This window comes from Geotrypetes seraphini, chromosome 1, assembly GCF_902459505.1.
Source record: "Geotrypetes seraphini chromosome 1, aGeoSer1.1, whole genome shotgun sequence".
In the NCBI taxonomy this organism is placed as follows: Eukaryota; Metazoa; Chordata; class Amphibia; order Gymnophiona; family Dermophiidae; genus Geotrypetes; species Geotrypetes seraphini.
In genome coordinates this window covers 17,269,125-17,294,033 of record NC_047084.1, presented here as the reverse complement: position 1 = coordinate 17,294,033, position 24,909 = coordinate 17,269,125, and the positions used below count along the sequence as shown (strand labels likewise).

At 43.1% G+C, this 24,909-nt stretch overlaps 1 protein-coding gene across 2 annotated transcripts in view; it reads left to right on the top strand.

Moving 5' to 3' along the window:
- Positions 1 to 5,078, top strand: part of VCAN (versican) — a 249,752-nt gene extending 244,674 nt beyond the window's left edge. For both annotated transcript variants that reach the window (XM_033923290.1, XM_033923357.1), the window contains exons 14-15: positions 2,241 to 2,423; positions 2,529 to 5,078. In XM_033923290.1, coding sequence (XP_033779181.1) covers positions 2,241 to 2,423; positions 2,529 to 2,650 — 305 coding nt within the window. In that variant the 3' untranslated portion in view covers positions 2,651 to 5,078. The remainder of the gene's footprint in view (positions 1 to 2,240; positions 2,424 to 2,528) is intronic.
- Positions 5,079 to 24,909: the final 19,831 nt, after the last annotated feature.

The window sequence follows — 24,909 nt, the reverse complement described above, 5'->3', positions numbered from 1 at the left end:
CTAGTGTATATATCAGCAAGACTTAAACATCCACCACCTCATCGGTTCAATGGATCCCAAATCCTTATTCTTATCGTTGTAAATTAACTTACTACCATCACATTCCAACTTTATCAACAATTTTATATATACGTATATAGTTATCCGACATGATTCATGTTTCACTCAAAAGCTGTCTTAAGGATCATTCCATAAAAAACAAATATCACAGTTTATTTAATACAACTTTTTATCTTAATAACAATATCTCTATAATTCATATTTCATATATGATTAGATTGTGAGCTCATTTGAGCAGGGACTTTCTTCTTTGTACAGCACTGTGTATGTCTGGTAGTGCTCTAGAAATAATAGTATAAATACCTGTTCTAGCTTGCTGAGGCTCCCATTTGCTATCTCAGAAAGATGGCAACAGTAATTTTATACTTTCACTTTAAAGTCCACTAAATTTCACTTTTAAAGTCTACTAAGTTCCTCCCACCACATCCTGGGTCAAATGAATGTCAACCATTCTATTTCTTGAATTAAACCCCAGGAGCTACTGCTTGTAATTGGAATAGTCATTGTTGTTTTCTAAAATGTAAAGCTCTCTCTCTCTCTATATATATATATAAAGAGAGAAAGCTACCCTCCCACCCTTCTAGCACTTGGTCAATTATTCTCTATTTGATATCTGAAATTTGGTGACCTACTACTACCCATTGTTGAACTAGCAGAACTTGCTTATTTTTCATCATTATCCGAGACTGATGTTTTCAGATGGTTCAACCAAAAAGCAGGAAGCTCAGCAAAGACTATAATAATAATAATAATAACTTTATTTTTCTATACCGCCATAGTCAGATGACTTCTAGGCGGTTCAACATTCAGCAAATTACAGATGCATGAGGGGAAAGTTACAGAAGAAGGGGTGGGGGTTGGGGGGTAGTGGAGGGAAAAGTACAGTATATTACTGTAGTCTAGTTTAGAGATCAAGAATGCATGAATTAACATGTGTATAATACAGCATGGAATCCTGAACAACATTATAAATTTGAGAAGAGAGAATTCAGAATCAATTATAATTCCCGGGTATTTAAATGAGTCAGCCAGTTAAATATAGAAAGTAAACAAAGATGGGACTAATCAGGACGGTTTGAACAGCAGGTGATCCAACAAGCCATTGTGTTAGACCGATTAAGTTTAAGATGACGTTCATGTAACCATTTAGGGAGACTTATAAGATCATGATGGGCGTAGAGAGAGTAGAGAGGGACAGATTCTTCAAACTTTCAAAAAATAAAAGAACAAGAGGCCATTCGGAAAAGTTGAAAGGGGACAGATTCAATACAAATGCCAGGAAGTTCTTCTTTACCCAACGTGTGGTGGACACTTGGAATGCGCTTCCAGAGGACGTTATAGGGCAGAATACAGTACTGGGATTTAAGAGAGGATTGGACATTTTCCTGCTGGAAAAGGGAATAGAAGGGTATAAATAGAGGATTACTGCTCAGGTCCTGGATCTGTTGGGCCGCCGTGTGAGCGGACTGCTGGGCAAGATGGACCTCAGGTCTGATCCAGCAGAGGCATTGCTTATGTTCTTATGTTCTTATGTCTATTTAGACTTCACATAAGTGTCCTATTATAAAATCACATACAGTAAAACCTTGGTTTGCAGCATAATTCGTTCCAAAAACATGCTTGTAATCCAAAAGACTCATATATCAAAATAAATTTACCCATAAGAAATAATGGAAACTCAGACGATTCATTCCACAACCCCAAAACTTTATAAGAACATAAGAATTGCCACTGCTGGGTCAGACCAGTGGTCCATCGTGCCCAGCAGTCCACTCACGCGGCAGCCCTCTGGTCAAAGAGCAGCTCCCTAAATACAAAATGCACTTGAATGCACTTGTATCGCAAGACCTTGCTTGTATATCAAGTTAAAATGTAATAAAATGTTTTGCGTGTCTTGCAAAACACTTGCAAACCAAGTTACTTGCAATCCAAGGTTTTACTGTATATTCATATCCCATTCATGATCTGTGAAGGCCCTCAAGCTGCTTATAACTCAATAAAAATCACATCCACTGATTAAAAACTGGGAACCCCCACCCCATTGCCAACAACAAATATAAAAAATATAAATAGATTAACATTTTGGTCTATAACCTCTTAGATGAGGTATTTAACGTACTGTGGCTTTATAGGAGGAATGTAATACAAACAATCATGTGTATCTTTTTCTTTGACTCTAGTTGCCTGTGGTCAGCCTCCTGTTGTAGAAAATGCAAAAACCTTTGGAAAAATGAAGCCCCGCTATGAAATCAACTCCATGATTAGATACCACTGTAAAGATGGCTTCATTCAACGCCATCTTCCCACTATCCGTTGCCAAGGAGATGGAAGATGGGACTTGCCCAAAGTCACGTGCATGTACCGTAAGTTCCCACTGAATAAGAAAGTAACTATTTCTCAAAATGCATCCACAAATCTTTTAGCATGCATTTTGACTTTGTTTTCCCATGTTTGATTTCCATCTACAGCTTCCACTTTCCAAAGGACTTATTCTAAGAAATATTACTATAAATTTTCTCCACCAGAGAAGACAAACTCATCAAAACACTATCACCACTGGATCAGGACATGGCAAGATTCACCACGCTGAAACAAAGGATGAACAAAACGTTTTCAGCATTTCTGCCAAAGTCCCCACTTACTGTGCCTTTCAAAAAAATTCTGTTCTAGAAATGTTATTAAAGTGAATTGATACTGTGGATTACAGTGTTAAAATCACATTCTGAATGAAAGCATGGGTATTCGTAGGAAAGCAAAAACACAAATAAGGTAGAGAAATTTTAAAATGTATTCATGTACAACCATTTCCAGTCTACTCAAAGTTCTAGGTTATAAAACTAGTGGGGACCATTTTGTAATTATTATAGCAGCCTAGTGTAATATTTAAACTGCTCCATTTTAGTGCCAATTAAATGTAAATAAGATGATTTAATATTAAGTTTGTTTTTGGTTTAAATCCTGTATATAAAATGAAAGTCATTCTAATTTCAGACAACATATTTAATGATGGATGCTGCTTAGGCAGAAAAATCTTTGATCTGTGGTTAAGCTGTTTTTGGTTAGCTTATTTAGGCTGGAAATGGTTTAAATATGTTCATGTTTTTAAATGTGACAGAAAGTGCTGGAGGAAGAGAAGCATTTAATGGACATTTTATGGAAAACTTATCATTTAAGAGCACATATAGAAGCAGTTTTAAGACTTCAATCCTGGCACATATTAAGCCTGAAGTAAAGGACTGCAGCATTGACCATTTCTTCATTCCTGAGCTCTCACTCATAAGAATGGATTGTAATAAGGGCTGACTGTTTTGGGTTGGGTTTTTTTTTTTCCATATGACCCATAAGCTCTTTAGAGGTAAAAGTGTTCATACATTAAGGGCTGTGTTCATGAACATGCACTGTTTTTAAGGTGACAACCCACCTTGTTTAGGACAAATCCCATTTAGTTTAGCGGGTACTTTGTGCTAGAAACAAGGGTTTCCTATGTTAAATGTTTAGAGCACATTCTGAACAGATTCCTAAATCTCAAACAGGGCAGCTTTTTAAGATGGCTTCCATTTTACATTAACCACAATATCTTACAGTATCTACAGTAAGGATCTAGGCCTAGTTTTTATATTAAAAAAAAGAAAAAGAAAAAAAATAATTTTGTACATATAACCATTTTTAATCTTTTTTAAATAAAATAGTGAATGTTTATGTATGACTGCTGCAGTTGTGAAGCATACATAAATAAATGACGCAAGCCATACTGTTTTAATTTATTGGATTTTATTTTGCCTTTGAGAGGTAACTGATAATTTTGTGGTGAGTACTTTGCAGTATTAGCCCCGAATTTCCCTAAAGCATTAAGGGAATGAACCAGAGCAGTATTTCAAACAAACTTACTGTACGATTTTCTGACTTAAATCTATGACCCTGATTCTCTATAGGACGCCGATATCGGCGGCCGCCTAAAAAGCAATTGCTGATCATATGTCAATCACGCAATGGTGCCCTATAGAGAATTGTGCCTGCACAAAAGATGGGCACTGGAAATGTAGGCTAGGGTTTCCTGGGCCTACATTGCTGGCACCTATCTTTGTAGTGAATTGCATGTACATAGGCGCTTTAGGCCACCTAATGCCACTTCTGGCATTAACCACACCCATAGTGGCATTAGGCGGCATAAAGCGCCTTCGTAGGTGCAATTCTGGTGCATATTATTTAGGCGCCCGTAGGCACTTTAACAGTGCATTTTTGTGCCATTTTAAACAGCATTTGTTAATTAAGGGGTCCTTTTACTAAGGTGTGCTAACCAATTTAGCACGCACTAAAGATTAGTGCACACTAAATGCTAAGGCGCCCATTATATAAATCGGTTTGCGTGCCTTAGTAAAAGGACCCCTTACGTAGGCATCAGTAGGGCACTATTTCTAGAATTCCCCCCATGTGTCCAGACAAGCAGTATCTTTAAATTCTAATAATAAATATACAGAACTGTCTTTTCTTAAACAAAACAGACTTTATTTAATTCTGTGCTCTGGAAGAAAACGGTGGGAAGTACCATAAAGCTAATATTTTTGGAATTTGAAAATACTGTAAGAATTACACCAGAAGTAATGACGAACTACGATTTCTTGTAAAACTTGTGCAAGAAAACAAAAATGACATGAATTTAGAAGCTGGTGTATGATTTTGGCTTATCCATAAAGTAAACCTGCTATGACAGCTCAGCTAATAGTTCTCATTGCAGACTGTGTCATTAAGGAGTTGAATTGACTTCTGCACCTACATAATGTATTTGGACCATTTTCTGCCCCTGATAATAATGCATCACTGTATTGACTTTATGTGTTTTTCTACCATTGCAATGCACATAATACTTTTTTTCTGTATTTATATTATAACTTGTATAGTGTATAATGTGAATGTCTGGGGAGGGGGGAAGGTTTTGAATGCAAGTTAAAAACCTTTGTAACTTTTATATCTGCTTCTGTTTCACCAAAGAAACCTAAAAATCTTGTTTTGCTACCCTTTGACTTGTGTTTTTCTTTTTTTCTTCAGACAGAAATTCTATTTGAATGTGATTGCTCTGAGAGTTTTTGCTGGGGTTAGTATTTGTTGAAAAGTTCAAACTTATTCCAAAACATTGTTTCAAGAGGAAAAATAATGGACTTTTCTGTGTTTCATGCTGTATTCTGACCTCTAGTGGTTAGAGCAGCTGCCTCCGCACCCTGAGGTTGTGGCTCTGGGCAAGTCACTTAACACTTCATTGCTCCAGGCACAAAATAAGTACCTGTCTAAAATATGTATACTGCTTTGATTGTGTAACCACACAGAAAAAGCGGTATATCGAGCCCCACCCCCTTTTACCCAAAAGAGAGATATCCTGCAATCCATGTGTACAAAAATTCATGTCAGATATATTTTAACCTATTTCTAAGGAGATCTTTGGGCTCCTTTTTACTAAGGCGCACTAACAGATTTAGCATGTGCAAATCGATGTAGGGCTCCTTTTACAAAGGCGTGCTAGCGGTTTAACGCGCGTAATACCACACGCTAAACCGCCGGACGCGCTAGCCGCTACCGCCTCCTCTTGTGCAAGCGGTAGTTTTTAGGCCAGCATGGGGGTTAGCGGGTGATTAAAAAGTCACGCGCGTTAACCCCGCTAGCATGGCTTAATAAAAGGAGCCCTTAGTGTGCGCTAAATGCTAAAGCGCCCATAGAATACAGTGGGCGCCTTAGCATTTAGCGTGTGCTAAATCAGTTAGCACGCCTTAGTGAAAGGACCCCTTTATTTGTCCATAATAAAACAGAGATGAAGGGTTTCATGAAAACAGAATGCTTCCACACTTGAGCATGCCTAAATGCCGTCGTTAAAGCACTTGACTCACTTTACAAAAATGGAGAATATCAGAGAGAAAAATATACGGTATAAGGCTGAATGCAAACAAGCCCATGGAAATTGAATGGGCTGCTTTGCATTCAGCATACCGCTAATCGGTAGTGCCACTTTGTTAAAAGGAGTCCATAATATCCAAAAGCATAAATATCCTTATTGCAAAAGAATGAGAAACATGCAAGTGACCTGATTTACTAAGCCTTTCTTCCTTGTCTGTGTCTATAATTTAAAAAAAAAAAAAAAAAAAGGCAAATCAAGCTCAGAAGGTCATGGTGTACATCTCATTTTATCATCAGTCAGAATGGATTATGTTTGAACAGATTGACCAATAATAAATCAGTCTTTTTGATATGTTTGGGTGTTCAGTGAATGTTGTTTTATGGCACAGGAAATCCACATCCTGAAGCTTCCTTTTTCTGTTTACTAAAGGAACAATAAAATGACACAGTAGATGTTTGCCTGGTCGCAGCCCTCTCTGCTTAGAAGTTGATTCAAGCACAAGGATAGACTAACTCTTTTGTAAACAGGAAGTCCTTTCCTATTATTTGCCTGTGCATGGTTGAAGTCGGAAAGTATGGTTCTTTGTTCTCAACATAAAGGCGATCGATCAAAACTAGAAGCAATACATGAAAAATGTATGTTAAAAATTTTGAGCCACTTGTTTAGACATTCCATAAATGGCAACACAACATTTAAGTTTCAAAAATTATGCAATTTTAAACAAAAATAAATTACTTTGATAAAACTTTTTTTTTTTAAATAAATCTTTATTGATTTTCAAATAGTAACAGTGCAATACATATGAATCTGAAAGAATAACAAATCAAGAAAAGCACTTTAAACTTACAAATATTCAAAAGTAATCTTTTCCCCACCCCCTTTACTTAATCGATACTATATATGCAAGTATCCTTATTTAAAGTAGTAATACATTCCTACCCTGGATGTGAAGGAAATCAGTTCTCCACTTGAATTTTGAGGCCTATTAGGCCATATTTTGAGTTTAAAATGATATATCTTTTTCTAAACTCAGGTATGTGTTTGTGTGTGGGGGGGGGGAGGGGGAAGGGGGAGGTTTTAGGGGGATTGCAGCCTGTCTGCATATTTATGCCAGCTTCCTTTATGGTGTATCATAGTAAACCATGACCCACTTGTGTTTCCTCTACTGATATCCTATGCTTTGCTTATCTGCTTGAGGTAGAAGAGAAGGATCTGGTTAGAAGAGACCAGTATCAGCATAGCAGAGCATTCAACATTACTCGACACTGCAACATTTCAGTGTAACATCTAAAGATAAAAATATTAATAAAAAAAAAAAAAAAAGAGTAAACTACAGACAGTAATGCCATACGGGTGGTAAAACGACATTTAGAAGCTGGAATTTGTAGTTCACTGACCTGAATCAGAACAAAAAGGGCTGAAAAATGATATTCAGAGTGCAGGCTGGAGCAGAGAAAAACACTAAGCAGTCATCTTGTGATCAGTCACGTGACGCCCCCTAGCTCCTAAATTTTGGATTTTAAGTAAAGCTAAACTTAGGAGTATTAGTTTTCAGTTGAAAATTCATCTTAATTTAGGAATGCAAAAGCTATACTTATATATTGAGGACTGCCATTTATTTGGGTTATTGCCAGGTAATATAGTAACATAGCAGATGACGGCAGATAAAGACCCAAATGGTCCATCCAGTCTGCCCAACCTGATTCAGTTTAAATTTTTTTAATTTTTTCTTCTTAGCTATTTCTGGGCAAGAATCCAAAGCTCTACCCGATACTGTGCTTGGGTTCCTACTGCCAAAATCTCCGTTAAAACCTACTCCAGCACATCTACACCCTCCTGGCCATTGAAGCCCTCCTCAGCCCATCCTCCACCAAATGGCCATATACAAACACAGATCGTTCAAGTCTGCCCAGTACTGGCCTTAGTTCAATTTTTAATATTATTTTCTGATTCTAGATCCTCTGTGTTCATCTAATGCTTCTTTGAACTCAGTCAGTTTTACTCTCTACCACCTCTCTCGGGAGCGCATTCCAAGCATCCACCACCCTCTCCGTAAAGTAGAATTTCCTAACATTGCCTTTGAATCTATTACCCCTCAACCTCAAATTATGTCCTCTGGTTTTACCATTTTCCTTCTCTGGAAAAGATTATGTTAATACCCTTCAAGTATTTGAACGTCTGAATCATATCTCCCCTGTCTCTCCTTTCCTCTAAGGTATACATATTCGGGGCTTCCAGTCTCTCCTCATACGTTTTCTGGCTCAAGCCTCCTATCATTTTCGTTGCCCTCCTCTGGACCGCTTCAAGTCTTCTTACGTCCTTCGCCAGATACAGTTTCCAAAACTGAACACAATACTCCAAGTGGGGCCTTACCAATGACCTGTACAGGTACTTGTGACTTGGATTGATCTCTGTGAAGACAGGATATTGGGTTAAATGGACCATTGGTCTGACCCAGTAAGGCTATTCTTAAGTCCTTATGCCTAGATTTATGAGCCTGGTGCCGAAACTCAGCACTAAACTTATTGCTTGCCCTAAATCTGGTACCTTACCACCCACATTTAATGCTCCTAAATTTATGAGTTTAATGAAAGTTTGAGAATAAATCTAGACATTCAGCCCTAGTAAATTTTTAGAGACCACTTTAGGAGCTCAGCTCTCACTTAGGAGCATAAATTATTTGAATAGCAGACCCTAAATAAATTACTCTGCTAATCCTATGTGCAGCTGTAATACAATTTATCTAACTTAATGGTCACAATTATTCTAGTAATCTATTTATTCATTCCATTTTCCATACCGTTCTCCCAGGGGAGCTCAGAACGGTTTACATGAATTTATTCAGGTTTTCAAGCATTTTTATCTGTCTGTCCCTGTGGGCTCACAATCTATCTAATATACCTGGGGCTTTGGGGGACCAAGTGACCTGCTGAGGGTCACAAGGAACAGCACGTGTCAGAGCCCACAATCCCAGGGTGCCAAGGCTGCAGTTCCAACCCCTGCGCCACACTCTCAGACATAGTATGGTAGGAGATAGCAAGGCAAACATTGTATGACAGAGATGGCAAAACATAGGGCTCCTTTTACTAAGCTGCCTAGCGGTTTTAGTGCATGCTTAGCGCGCGCTACAGTGCCGCGCGCACTAAACACTAACGCCTCCATAGAGCTGGTGTTAGTTTTTCCGCATAGCGTGGGAGTTAGTGCGCGCTAACCTTCAGCACGCTCTAAAAACGCTACCGTAACTTAGTAAAAGGAGCCCATAGTTAACAAGGCATGGTAAAACATACCTCCTCTTTTATTAAGGTGCGATAACCGATTAGCGCGCGCTAATCAAATTAGCGCATGCTAAATGCTAATACGTCCATAGACTAACATGCATGCATTAGCATTTAGCGCGCGCTAAATTAATTAGCACACGCTAATCGGTTAGCGCTCCATAGTAAAAGAGGGCCATAATGTGACAAACATGGTATGTGATAAATAGTATGGTGAGCATAGTATTACATAGCAAGGGTAACATAATGCAACACGACTTGGCAAAATTGGTAAGGCTTGATGAAACATAGCATAGCATAGAAGACATGGAACAGCAAATATTGTGTGGCAGACATGGCATGAGAGACTGGGGTCCTTTTACTAAGGCGCTCTAATTGATTTAGCGCGCGCAAACTGTTAGCGTGCCTTAATAAAAGATCCCCTCTATTTGCCAACAACCTACATACGACTTACAATTTATATTATGATCAAAATTAATTTTGTCCTAGTATATAAGTGTTAGTTGATGCCTATTATGAAACTTTTCTTTTTTTTTTCTAGTGCTTTCATTGGGGCTGGATGAGTGGGAAAAACAAACACCACCAAAGTGCTAACAATCACAAAAACAGCTTTTCCACAATCTCTCCCAGCAACTAGATACTTTTGCCATTTAACAAAAGCCCAGCCTTTATTTAGTCAGCAACAGCTGATGCTGATGCTGCTGGTTAAAGTCAGCAAAGCCCTCAGTTTAGAATTATAACAAACAAAACTGTTTACCCAATCCGCCTGCAAAATTAATATTTCATTGTTCCAAATCTTATTCTACAAAGCCTCCCCAAAATAGTATTCGGCCAACTGATTGAATTAAGATATGCTGATTTTGCACAATTTGCAAAGAAAGATATGCTATTGGCAGTTGTGTTTTCTTAAATCCAGGAACTGTGCATTGACTTAATATTTAATAGGTCCATATAATAAACAGACAAAAGGTTGTAAATCTTACAGCAGAAAATAATTAGGTATATAAAACAAGGAGGAAATGTGAAAATATAAGTAGCCTTGGTCCAGTCCCCAATATAGAAAAACACCTACTGCAAGCCAGTATTTCATGCAGCTGCAAAGTCTGGATAAACATTTAAGCAGATTCCTTTAGTTGCTCCCATACAAATTAGATGACAATTGACATTCCACATATACAGTAGTGCAATCTATGTAGAATCTTAGATACACAGGACTGTTTACAAAGTTGATTAAAGACCCACACATTGACTGAAAACAAAAAAGAACTATTTGCACAGGGAAAATGCCTAATCCCTTCATCTGTCGGAATATATGTATTCTCATGGCAAGAGCCGTGAGCATTACAATAGCGTCTTTGACTATTCTTCAGATTCCTACCCCTCTTGAAATAATTACCAGAAATTCTTTTATGTGCTTCAGCTTTGAAATTCTGCAAAATCTATCATGTTTAAAAATAAAATTCTTTTCATAGACATTCACCCCAAACAGGTTTTATTTTATATGAAAACCTCAAAAGATGTTGAAGAGAATTTTTTTTTCTTTAGCTAAATATGCGCTGCAGATATTTGTCCGGTCACTAGATTATATACAGGGTGTGTAGGATTGTGGTATACAATGGAAAAAGAATAGATTGTAGAAAGTTTAAATTTGCATACAGAGGTTTGATAAAATATTTTGGGCATAATATATTTGATATGAGAAACTTATGCACTTTTACAAAAAGCATTTAGGAGATTAGTCATTATGGGGATTATTTCATAGCAAAGGCTTCTGTGAAATGTCCAAATAAGCACCTATTCCATAAAAACAACATAGGTCATATGGAGGACAATTCTATAAAAGGGTGCTTTTCTATAGGCACCAAGAAAGCATCTGTTCAGAGCCTGTTCTATAAAGAACAGTAAGGGGTGGGGGACAGTGCTTAAGTTTGAGTGACATGCGATGGGTGCCATTTTCTTAGGCATCTTCCAAAGCGCTATTGGTAATATTACGTGATCTTTCTCATATCCTTTTACAATGATTTGGAATGGGATTCCCACTTGTGTTAGAACTCTTCTCTCCTTCCAGATTTTTCGTAAATCTATGAAAACATTGTTATTTCAACAGTTCTTAGAAAATTGTTCTAAGGAAAATTAGTTATCTTCTCTCTAAGATGTCAGATGAGGGTCTTCATTAATAAGTTGTTTTCTATCTAATCTAACTACTTTCACTTCGATTATTGATTTTTATGTGAACCGAGTCAAACTCCTTTTGGGGAGATGACACGATATCAGTGGCGTATCTAGTATATGTGACACACGGGGCCCATCATTTTTTGACAACCCCCCATCTGTATGAAAAACATGATTTTTAGTAACAATCAACATGTCACATGAGTGTACCTAGTAAAAGACAGTATCTTACATACTGCAGTGAGCAGTACATCAATGCCTCTAACAGAAAACCATCTCTTTTTGAACACACAGAACAGAGAAAACACCTTCGCCTAGTATGTAGCTCTATCTTTCCCCCCTTTCTCTCCCCCCTTCTACACATAAGTTCATGTAATCCTTTTTCTTCTTCTCTACCCACTATTTTAAGTTCTTGTAAACCGTGTTGAGCTCCATTCTCATGGAGATGATGCGGTATATAAACTTAAGGTTTAGATTAGATTAGATTAGATAATCACAAACTAACCCCTCCCCCTTTTACAAAACTGTAGCATGGTTTTTAGCCACGGTGGTAACAGCTCAGATGCCAACGCTAAAAAACGCTCTACAGTTTTTTAAATGGGGAGATAGAATAAAAATACATAGACAAAGGTTAAATTGAAGCACCAAGAAGCTGGACTCTGCATACAATGCAATACCACAGAAACAGCAATGCATCTCCCATAAAGCAAAAAAATAAATAAATATATTTTTTTTCTACCTTGTCTTCTCTGGTTTCTGCTTTCCTCATCTTCTTGTCACTCTCTTCCTTTCATCCACTGTCTATCCTCTCTCTGCCCCTTCTATAGGGCATCTTTTCTCCTATTCCCCTTCCAGAAACTTTATGCCTCTCCCTTCCATCTCTCCCTTCCCTCCTCCAATGGTCTGGCATCTCTCTCCTCTCCTTCTCTCTCCCACACCCCCATGGTCTGGCAATTCACACTCTCCTCTCCCTTGCCCCCACTTCCATCAGCATCTGCCCCCTTTCTTTCCATCCAACCCAATTCCAAGCAGCATCCTTCCCCCTTATGTCTCTTTCCTCTTTTCCTGCACACCAATTCCATCAGCATCTGCCCCCTTTCTCTCCCTCCACCACACTTCCATACCACCCTGACCCCCTTTCTCACCCTCCACACCCTTCCATACCACCCTGACTCCATTTTTCTCCTTCCACCACCCTGCTATGCTCCTTTCTCTCTCCATCCAAATCAGTAAGGTCCGCGATGACTACTTCTGCTGCCTCTGCTCCAGAAGAGGTAAGTGACATCGTAGGGGGTGGGCTGGCAGACCCAGGGAGTTGCGGCAAAGTCCCGCAATGACTGCGGCTGCCTGTCTACCCCCCTCCAACGTCACTTACCTCTTCCGGAGCAGAGGCGGTAGACGCAGTCATCACGGGACCTTCCTGCACTTCAGCGTGGCTGCCCACTCTGCTCTGGAATAAGTACCCAGTGAGAGGTTGCAAACTGAAAAAACACCATTAATTCCTTCTCTCACACCAAGCAGCATCATGGGGTAAAGACCTAGAACAATTACTTTCGCCCTCTACTTATGAGGAATTTAGGAAACGTCTAAAAACACACCTGTTCCTAAAACATCTTGACAACTGATCCACTTATCTCTTTCCTCTCAATAGCGACCTACTGTCCTTTTGATCACTTTTCTCCTCAACAATGAATTTCCTGTCTAATTACCGTATTTTCACGTAGATAATGCGCACCCTTGGGCACATGGTCGGGTTGGGCCCATGTGCCTCAGGCCCCGCCCCCAGGTGGGACCTAAGGCTCCCGGGCCTATTCTGATTGGCCCAGGCGCCTTAGGCCCCACCTGTAGGCGGAGCTTTGGGACGGATGGGCCAATCCGGCCTCATTCCGTCGTTGGCTGCCTGCCGGACTGGCGAGTTTGACTCCCGTCTGTCCGGCCAACTACACAAAGGTACGGGGAAGGGGGATGGGGGTGTCGTGGGGGTCGGCCAGGGGGGTCGCGGGTCGGCTGGGGGGGCAGTTGGAGGTTCTTGGGGGGGCGGTCGTTGGGGGGAGGGGGGTTTGCGTCGAGGGCAGGAGGGCCTGGGATCCCTCCTGCCCGTAATGTAGTGCGGGGGTGGGGGTAGGGGGTCACCGTGGCCAGGAGAGTTTGGGCTCCCTCCTGGCCCGAACAACTAGTGGGGGGGGGGGTCGCCAGGGCCAGGAGGACTTGGGCTCCCTCCTGGCCCGATATTGTCGAGGAGTTGGGGAGTCGGCAGGGCAAGAGGGCTTGGGCTCCCTTTTGCCCCAATCGTGTCGGGGAGTCGGGGGGCAAGAGGGCTTGAGCTCCCTCTTGCCCCGATCATGTCGGGGGTGCCGTGGTTGGCTGGGGCAAGAGGGCTTGAGCTCCCTCTTGCCCCGATCGTGTCGGGTGTCGGGACCGCCAAGAGGAAGCAGCAGGACACCGGTAGGAGCTTCTACATGATGGGTGGGGGGGTCGGGAGGCTGTGGGGGTGCGAGCGGTCCTTCAGGGTGGGGGTGCGGGTGCAGGTGGGAGTGCGTGCGAGCGGTCCTTCGAGGTGGGGGTGCGGGTGCGTGCGAGCAGTCCTTCGGGGTGAGGGTGCGAGCGGTCCTGCGGGTGGGGTGAATCGGACGTCGGGGGGGGGAACTATGTAAAAAATATTTTGTACAACACGCTCACGCATATAACGCGCAAGGGTATGCGCGGTACGTAAAAACCACGTATAACGTGCGCGTTATATGTGAGAAAATACGGTACTTCTCTTTCTTCTTCCCCTCTTGAAGTCAGTCAATTTGTACCTTTGCTTAATCTTTTGTAAACTGCATAGAACTTCACGGTATTGCGGTATATAAGCTGTTATTATTATTATTATTACGTCAGCCATGCTGAGGTGCCGTTTAAAGCAGCGCAGGAGGTTCCAGACCCGGCCGGCTGTGCACCCCTTTGGAGCGTACACCCGGGGAGGACCGCCCCACCTTGGTATGCCACTGCACGGTATATAAATCCAAGATTTAGATTAGATTAGATTTATAGATTCAAGCCCAGTATGTGTATTGCAGTCTTTGCTTCATATATGCAAGGCATGCCCTGAGAGGAAACATTATCAGAGCTCTGTTCATACTAACATTTCAATGGGGTACAAGAGAGGGAGAAGGGATCTTGCCTTATCAGGGGGAAGAAGGGGAATCGGAAGGGAGACATGTGCTTCTAGGGGGAGGGAGGATCAGCGTCAAGTGGAGGGAAGATGTGTTTCCGAGGGGGTGGGAGGGAGGCAGGAAGCTGGTGACACTTCAGGCAGCGACTGGAAGTTAACCAAGTACTGGCCAACATTCAGACTGGTGCTCAGTTGTAATTCCCTGCATAAAGTTAGGACAATCTTTTTTCCTGTTCTAACTCTACCCCCCCCCCCCCCCTTTTTTATTTTTTTTACAAAAATGCAAAAAATGTTTTTTTAGCACTGACTGGCGCGCTGAATGCTCTGCACTGCTCCCAACACTCAAAGAGTTCCTACGAGCGTCGGGAGCAGTGTAGAGCATTCAGCATGCCTGCCTGCCTGCACTAAAAAATGCTTCTTCAGTTTTGTAAAAAAGGGGGTTTATGCGGTTGCTCAGCTGGTTAGCAGAGTGAAAATCACTATTAACTGGCTTAGCTTCCACTCCACCCTAACTCTACCCCCAGCATGGCCACAAAATAGCCAGTTTCAGCATGGGTAGTTGGAGAGCAGTATCCCCCGATAGCCTCAGACAAGAGGTTTAAATGGCCTCTCTTGGCCATGTAAATTGCTTTGAATATCTACCCTTAGGTTTTTAACAAATGAAATGAAGGTATTCCAGAAGATGTGAACTTTAAGCTATCAACATACTACATATAAAGGGACATGTGGAATATGTGTGAAATACACTTAGGGCTCCTTTTACTAAGCTGCGCTAGCGGTTTTAGCGCACACTTAGCGTGCACTACAATGCTGTGCGCGCGCTAGACGCTAACGCCTCCATAGAGCTGGCGTTAGTTTTTCTGCGTAGCACGGGGGTTAGCATGTGCTAATAACGCTACCGCAGCTTAGTAAAAGGAGCCCTTAGAGTGATAGGTGACATGGCTGTGCTTGTGTTGGCCCTGTGACAGATGTAAGAAACAGCTCATCAGGTAATCAAACTATGCATTTCTTTATGTAAGATATAAAAAGTTGGAACATTTTTAACCTGAATATTTGAAACAAAATGCAATTATAATAATTACATAACATAAAACATTAGGCTTAGGAGGGGCAGAGCTACATGCTTTCTGCTGCTTAACAGCACCAGTGAGGGCCCATAATTCTGCCCTCATTCCTTCCAAATGGGTCAGCATGAGGCCCATTGAGTGTAGAAGGTCCTGAAAGCACTACCTCATGTCTTGATGCATGAACTGTATTTGTAGGAGGACTTTCATAAGAACATAAATACTGCCACTGCTGGGTGAGACCAGTGGTCCATCTTGCTCAACAGTCCGCTCACGCGGCGGCCCTCTGGTCAAAGACCAGCGCCCTAACTGAGACTACCTAACTGAGTATGTTCCGGTTCAGCAGGAATTTGTCTAACTTTGTCTTGAATCCCTGGAGGGTGTTTTCTCCTATGACAGACTCCGGAAGAGTGTTCCAGTTTTCTACCACTCTCTGGTACGGAATCTATCCCCTTTCAATTTTAGAGAGTGCCCTCTCGTTCTCCCTACCTTGGAGAGGGTGAACAACCTGTCCTTATCTACTAAGTCTATTCCCTTCAGTACCTTGAATGTTTCGATCATGTCCCCTCTCAATCTCCCCTGTTTGAGGGAGGAAAGGCCCAGTTTCTCTAATCTCTCACGATATGGCAACTCCTCCAGCCCCTTAACCATCTTAGTTGCCCTTCTCTGGATCCTTTTGAGTAGTACCGTGTCCTTCTTCATGTACAGCGACCAGTGCTGGACGCAGTACTCCAGGTGAGGGCGCACCATGGCCCGGTACAGCGGCATGGTAACCTTCTCCGATCTGTTTGTGATCCCCTTCTTTATCATTCCTAGCATTCTGTTCGCCCTTTTCACCGCCACCGCACATTGCAGGCTGCTGTATGGATGTACTTGGTGGAAATGATGTTAAAGGAATCCTTTTCTTCTCCTTCCTCCTCTATCCATTCTTCCTCCAGCATCTCACCATCATTCATCTCCTGTGCTTCTGATCTTCTTTTTTTCTCCTGATCCTCCTTTTCGTCTACCAAGTGACTCTTTTTCCATGGCCTCCTTACCTTCACATTTCTTCTGCCTCTTCCTCCTCATTTTTCCTCCTCCTACTTCTCCTGCTTCTTTTCTTGTTTAGTATAATATCATCATATTTTAGTTTAGCTTATTGAATAAATATTTTTATTAAACAATTTTATTGTGTGTTTTTCCCCCTCCTTTACAAAGATGCGCTAAACTTTTTTGTGCCGGCCGCCGCAGTAACAGCTCCAACGCTCATAGAATTCCTATGAGCGTTTGAGCTGTTACCACCGCGGCAGGTGCTAAAAATGCTAGCGCAGCTTTGTAAAGGAGGTGATTTGTTTTTCTTGGATTTTTTTTTTTCTTTTGGTGCAGTCTTTGTGATTTTCCTGAACAGACCTCTAAACAGCAGTTGCTGAAAATCCTGAATTTCCACAGATATGTTTCTTATGGAGCCAGGGGTGGTTTAAACAAGAGACCAGTTTAAAATGCACAACTCCAGGCTCTTTTTATTATTTTCAGATATTCATCCCTTCTAATCTGTCATTTTTATTTTTTTTTACAGCAAGCATTGCTTCCAGTTTTTCTTTCATTCTTCCATGCTATTTGCTGACTTTGGAAATCTTAAAACTTCTGGCCATGGTAAGGAGTGAGCCTTTAAACAGAGTGGCACACTATTTTGGCTTTGGCTGAGAAAAGTCTTTTAAAGCCAGGTCTGGTAATGACCTGTTCTTGAATAAATATTTAGTCAGATGCTTATTATTAATATTCTGGAAATGTTAACACAAGTCCCCATGGAAGCAAAATTTAAATCTATTCAATATTTTTCTTATTCTGTTCCTTTTCTTAAACATCTCATTGTTTGGTTAACAATGTTCATAAGCCAAAGTATTTTGTTTCAAGAACCGAATAAAGGTCTATATGGAAGATTTATGTCTGTGTTGATAGCAGACATATCTAGAATTATCACCCCCTCCCCACCCCCATTTTACTAAGCTGCAGTAGAGGTTTCTACCATGGCCCAGGGCACTAAATGTTCCGACGCTGCTCCAACACTCATAGGAATTCTATGAGCATTAAAGCAGCATCAGAGCATTTAGGCCCTGATTCTATAAAGGGTGCCTAAATCCCGCCTAATGCTGAGCAGAACTTAGGCATCCAAACTAAGTGGTTAATGAGCCATTTAATGGTCTTAATGAACAATAATTGGCACATGAACATCCAAAGGATATGGATGTCACTTTGTAGGCGCATCCACAATTTCATGGACGCCCATTGGGAAAACTCACACCTAACATAATAGGTGTGGGTGTGATCTGGGTGAGGCTTCAATATGGATGTCCTTTGATTCATTTGCATAACGCTGAGCGACCTAGGGCGTCCATCTCATGCCTACATTGTAGACAAATTAAAACCAGGTCTACTTTTGAGCATAGTTTGGGCTTCAGTTAGACCTGAGTTCTATGGACATACTTAGGCACAGTTTGGATGTCCTTAATGCGATCTGCTAAATAGCTTTCTGGGTTTTTACTTTTGCTTTATTAAGCTCAAAATACATTTAATAAGGCACCACATAAACAGGGCACATCATAACAGATATATTGCATGCAAACCTTCTATTTTTGTGGACAAATAGCAATGTTATTTGCTAATTAGAGGAAAACATCCATTAACTGAAGCAGAGCATATGAAAAAAACACAGCTTTAGATTTCTTGCTAAAAAGCTACCCTTTTTCTCTGACTAAACAGTGCTCCAATCAGCTTGTTACTGAAAGCAAGGAAAGCCCATGAAAAAATATATAGATTGCATACATAACTTCATTTGTAAAAGCTTAAAAACTGAAAACACTTATATAGACCTTAGCATGGCTTCTACTTCATTGCAAATGGAGGTGTGCAGCTGCACAGTGCTGACCTCAATGTGAGATCATCAAGGTGCACCTTCAAGGTAGACTGCCACAATTAAAATATGTGCTGGGATTTGAATCTATGACTTCTGGAAGAGAAGAACAGGGATTTTACCCATTGAGCCACAGCAGCTTCCGCTGATGTCTTTCTTCCTCACATCTGATATAATAACTTAAGGATCTGCTAAGCTATGATCTTCTCAAGTATTTTCACCGTCACATGACTAGGATCACTATGCTCTCATGGAAGGAACCCCCATGACTGAAAAGAAGCAGATGTGGCTCAAGGGGTAAAAGCCTTGTGCTTATCTTCCATAGGTCATGGGTTCAAATCCCAGCACACAGTTTAATTGTGGCATTCTACCTTGCAGATGCACCTTTTCTTTCCTAGTGAGGTAGATAAATTATTAAACACCCCTCATAACAAGCTACTCACAAACAAACGATTAAGGTAGTCAGTGGCCATTTCTGGCTGGTTAAATCATTTTTAATTTCATCCAGTTAGTACATGTACACACCTTCATACTGTATTTAAGTGCCCACACATATGCCAGCTGTATGACTGGTATAAGTACAGTAGTTTAAATATTTAGTGCCCCGATACTGGGTTATATTAATGTTCTTTAACAGAACCTAGGCATCTAGATTCCATTACAGAATAGGCCCCTGAATGGGCAGCTAAATGGAAGCACCCAGTTATAGAATTTCCTCCTACAGGGTTAATTGTATAAATAGCTTCCTAGTCATAGGTGGCAAGAAGACATACAAATGCTAGTATTAGTAAAGCAGTTACCCACCAAGTACTATCATTTGCTTCGCTCACCAGCCCACAGCCCACAACTCCTCTCTCTCTAAGCCTCCCCTTTCCCAGTGTACCTTATTGCCTTTGCAGGTGGGGGGCAGTGGAGTGGGCCCTGCAGGCTTCCCTCTGCTGTATCCCTTCAGAGAAACAACAGGAAGTGACATCAGTAAGGGTGGGGTATGGCAAAGGGAAGCCTGTGGGGCAGGTGCAAGTAGTGGATTCATGCCACCGCCACAAACCAGCGGCTCAGGAACACCAGGGGGAGCTGCTGAGCTTTGGGTACAAGAGGATCAGTTTTTTACTCTGTCAAAATTACAAAGACTATGGGACACTTGATCAAGTTACAAGGAAATAGTTTTAAAACCAATAGGAGGAAATTTGTTTTCACTCAGAGAATAGTTAAGCTCATGCCAGAGGTTGTGGTAAGAGCGGATCGCATAGCTGGTTTTAAGAAAGGTTTGGACAGTTTCCTGGAAAAAAAGTCCATAGTCTGCTATTGGGACAGACATGGGGGAAGCCACTGCTTGCCCTGGATCGGTAACATTTGGACTGTTTGGACTAGATGGACAATTGGTCTGACCCAGTAAGGCTATTCTTATGTTCTTATGAGAGAAGGCAAGATGTAGGATAAGATGTGTGCCAGGGGATGGGGGCACAGGGGAGAGGTAGTTTGGGAAGGTTCATCCAACATAACAGTTTACCCACCCAATATAATAGGTCTTGCTATGCTACTGGGTAGTATTCTAGTCATTTAAGTGCAAAGGTGACCGCTTATGTTCATACACAACTTGATAGAACACCAACTAGCAGGAAAGTATGTGCCATAGTGTGATGGCATGTACTTTGCCAATATTTAAATGTCTCTATCATATTTCCCCTCTCCTGCCTTTCCTCCAAAGTATACATATTGAGATCTTTTAAATCTGTCCCAGTATGCCTTATGATGTGGTTGCTTTAACCTATAACCCTAAAACACCCACCATAGCCTCCTTGTGCCCCAGTTACAAAAACGTAGATTATTACACCAATAGGGACAGAGATAGTGCCTGCATATAATGTGTACAGCACTGCGTATGCCTAATAGTGCTATAGAAATGATTAATTGTTGTAGTAGTAGGCATTCACATGTTCAAAGTTTGGGTAAATTGTGGGCGTGCTGCACAGCCATGCAAATAAATTATTTTCATTTATACCAGCTAAAAGGTCTCTCTGTAAGTGGTCATGCCTTGCAGTTATATGCATTTTTCACCACTTACATTACTTTAGAAAGTAGGGCTTGAAATAGGTGCCTTATGTTTATACAAGATCTTCGGTGTGTGTCGCGTTAGGATAAAAAACTTGTATTGAAAAACCTTGCACTGTTACTATGGCAAATTGTAACCTGAGGTTCCCCCCCCCATATCTCTCTTTACTTATCTCCCCCTATGCTCCTTCCCGTGATCTCCATTCATTGAGCAAGCCCCTCTTATCTGTACCCTTCTCTTCTACTGCCAGCTCCTGACTCCGCCCCTTCTTTCTTGCAGCGCCATATGCCTGGAACAGGCTACATGAATCAATATGTCGTGCTCCCTCCCTGGCAGCGTTCAAATCCAAGCTAAAAGCCCACTTTTTTAAAAATCTGTTTTCAACTCCTAACTCCTACTCACTGCTGCCAGATCCCTATACCCGGTGTATCATTTCCTCTACCATAATCTCCCCAAACCCGATATGTCCTGTCTAAATTAGATTGTAAGCTCTGCTGAGCAGGGAGCGTCTATTGTATGTTAAAATGTACAGCGCTGCGTATGCCTTTCATCGCTTTAGAAATAATAAATAGTAGTAGTAGTACCGTATTTTCTCGCATATAACGCGCGCGTTATAAGTGGTTTTTATGTACCGCGCATACCCTTGCGCATTATACGCGTGAGCGCGTTGTACAAATTTTTTTTTGCATAGTTCCCCCCCGACGTCCGATTCACCCCCCCCCCGTTCGCACCCCCACCCCGAAGGACTGCTCGCATGCACCCGCACCCCCACCCCCACCCCGAAGGACCGCTAGCACGCACTCCCACCCGCACCCGCACCCCCACCCTGAAGGACCGCTCGCACCCCCACAGCCCCCCACCCCCCATAATGTAGAAGCTCCTACCGGTGTCCTGCTGCTTCCACTTGGCGGTCCCGACACCCGACACGATCGGGGCAAGAGGGAGCTCAAGCCCTCTTGCCCCAGCCAACCGCGGAACCCCGACACGATCGGGGCAACAGGGAACCCAAGCCCTCTTGCCCCGCCGACTCCCCAACTCCCTGACAATATCGGGCCAGGAGGGAGCCCAAACCCTCCTGGCCACGGCGACCCCCTACCCCCACCCTGCACTACATTACGGGCAGGAGGGATCCCAGGCCCTCCTGCCCTCAACGCAAACCCCCCTCCCCCCAACGACCGCCCCCCCCAAGAACCTCCGACCGCCCCCCAGCCGACCCGCGACCCCCCTGGCCGACCCCCCCCCGACACCCCCACCCCCCTTCCCGTACCTTTGTTGGCCGGACAGACGGGAGTCAAACTCGCCTGTCTGGCAGGCAGCTAACGACGGAATGAGGCCGGATTGGCCCATCTGTCCCAAAGCTCCGCCTACTGGTGGGGCCTAAGGCGCCTGGGCCAATCAGAATAGGCCCGGGAGCCTTAGGTCCCACCTGGGGGCGGAGCCTGAGGCACATGGGCCCAACCCGACCATGTGCCCAAGGCCCCACCCCCAGCAGGGACCTAAGGCTCCCGGGCCTATTCTGATTGGCCCAGGCGCCTTAGGCCCCACCAGTAGGCGGAGCTTTGGGACGAATGGGCCAATCCGGCCTCATTCCATTGTTGGCTGCCTGCCGGACAGGTGGGTTTGGCTCCCGTCTGTCCGGCCAACTACACAAAGGTACGGGGAAGGGGGGTGGGGGTGTCGTGGGGATCGGCCAGGGGGGTTGCGGGTCGGCTGGGGGGGGGCGGTCGGAGGTTCTTGGGGGGGTGCGGTCGTTGGGGGGAGGGGGGTTTGCGTCGAGGGCAGGAGGGCCTGGGATCCCTCCTGCCCGTAATGTAATGCGGGGTGGGGGTAGGGGGTCGCCATGGCCAGGAGGGTTTGGGCTCCCTCCTGGCCCGAACAACTAGCAGGGGGGGGGGTCGCCAGGGCCAGGAGGACTTGGGCTCCCTCCTGGCCCGAACAACTAGCGGGGAGGGGAGGTCGCCAGGGCCAGGAGGACTTGGGCTCCCTCCTGGCCCGTTATTGTCGGGGAGTTGGGGAGTCGGGGGGGCAAGAGGGCTTGAGCTCCCTCTTGCCCCGATCGTGTCGGGGAGTCGGGACCGCCAAGAGGAAGCAGCAGGACACCGGTAGGAGCTTCCACATGATGGGGGGGTCGGGAGGCTGTGGGGGTGCGAGCGGTCCTTCAGGATGGGGGTGTGGGTGCGGGTGGGAGTGCTTGCGAGCGGTCCTTCGGGGTGGGGGTGCGGGTGCGTGCGAGCGGTCTTTCGGGGTGGGGGTGCGAGCAGTCCTGCGGGGGGAGGGTGAATCGGACGTCGGGGGGGGCATCCGGCTTACAGGGTGGGGACAGGACTTCAAGGGGAAAGGAGAGTCGGGGCGGGCGAAAGGAGAGTCGGGGTGGCCAGAGAAGAGTTGGGGCGGGGCGAAAGGAGAGTCGGGCAGCGACGGGAGAGTCGGGCAGCATGCGCGGTATACGGGTGTGCGCGGTATATAAAAATTTCTGTACATAAATTTGTGTTTTTCACGTGCTATACCCATGTGCGCATTTTACACGGGTGCGTGTTATCTACGTGAAAATACGGTAGTAGTATTTCCCTAATATGAGTAGAGTTAGGATTAAAACTTATACTGAAAAACCTTGTACTGTAACTATAGTACATTATAACCTGTTAACTGTATATTATGTATGTTAGCCTGTAATCTGTTTTTTTTTTTTTTTAAATACTTTATTCAATTCATATCTTAAATCAAGTACAATAAATACAAATATCAATTTCACTTTCAAATACACTTGACATCTTATAAACAACCTTTATAACATATAATAATATCCCCCTTCCTAATGTAATTATGAAAAATATATTCATTCTATTATAATAAAAAATACCCACCCCCTCCCTCCCCTATATTCTTAAACTTTTTAATTCAGAGAAGAATAATTTTTAATCTTTACAAAAATCCATCAATGGCCTCCACACATCCTTAAATTTAATCTGTTTTGAGCTCTTTGGGAAGGACGGGATAGAAAAATAAATAAATTAATACCAGCACCTTTAGAAGACACCCTATTACAGAATGTATTTATTTAAAAAAAAAACCAAAAAAAACTCCTACCCCTTTTACATCCTAAGCAGTTACCAAATAAAACATGCATAAAATAATAGTAGCTTTAGCAAATACAAACAAAAAATATCATTTAACATCAATTATTTAGTAGTTAGTATGGATGAACAGAGTGGATAGGTCATGTGGCTTTATCTGCCATCATTTTCTATGGGGCTCATAATAATAATAAAAAAAAAGAAGTCCAAAAACCAGCCTAAGTCAGTACCTGGACGACCTAAAAGACAGGTCGTCCAAGTGCCGATAATCAAAGCCAGTTTTTGGACATATCCAGAGACTTTTTAGGCCTCTGAATCCCGTTGTGCTCCCAGAGCTCAAAGGAGCGGTTTTGAAGGAGTGGTTATGGTGGGAGGTAGGCAGGACGTGAGCCGACCTAGACTTAGTCATCTGGCAGCAATAATCAAAAGTTTGATGAGGTTGCCTGGATGGAACTTATACGTTTTAACTAAGACGAAATCAAAACAAGTATACTGTAAGTTCAAGTTGCCACTGAGCTGATCGTGGCTGCCGTGAACAATTTAGCTGCCCAGGCAACCCGTACCCCCTCCCCCCCCGTGAAGACTACTGGCAGTCCCTCCTGCCAGACACCCCGAACCCCCGTAATGAACATGGCAGGAGGTATACCAAGTAATGTAATGTAATGTAATGTAATTTATTTCTTATATACCGCTACATCCGTTAGGTTCTAAGCGGTTTACAGAAAATATACATTAAGATTAGAAATAGGAAAGGTACTTGAAAAATTCCCTTACTGTCCCGAAGGCTCACAATCTAACTAAAGTACCTGGAGGGTAATAGAGAAGTGAAAAGTAGAGTTAGAGGAAAAATAAAAATAAAATAAACATTTTAACAAGTCCCTCCTGCCGGACATCCCTGAGGGTAGAGGACCTAAGGGATCTGGCCAATTGGAATCTTAGGCCACTCCCAGCACTGGAAGACAGGCCTAAGATTCTGATTGGCCCAGGTGCCTAAGGCCCATCCCACAATGCACTGGGAAGGGGCAGGCCCACCATTCAGATGAAGGCGGGCCTGCCGGCTGGAGGAAGCATCCATCCATCCAGCCAACTACTGAAGGTAGGGGGGTTTGGGTAGGTTGGGGGGGTGGTCCAGCTGGGCTAGATGGGGGGGGAAGGGGCTCCGGCTAAGATGGAAGGTTTGACTAGACTGGGGGTATGTCCAGCAGGAGGAACTGGGCATTCCTCCTGCCGCAATCATTACAGGGATTCAGGGATATCTGGCAGGAGGAACTGGGCATCCATCC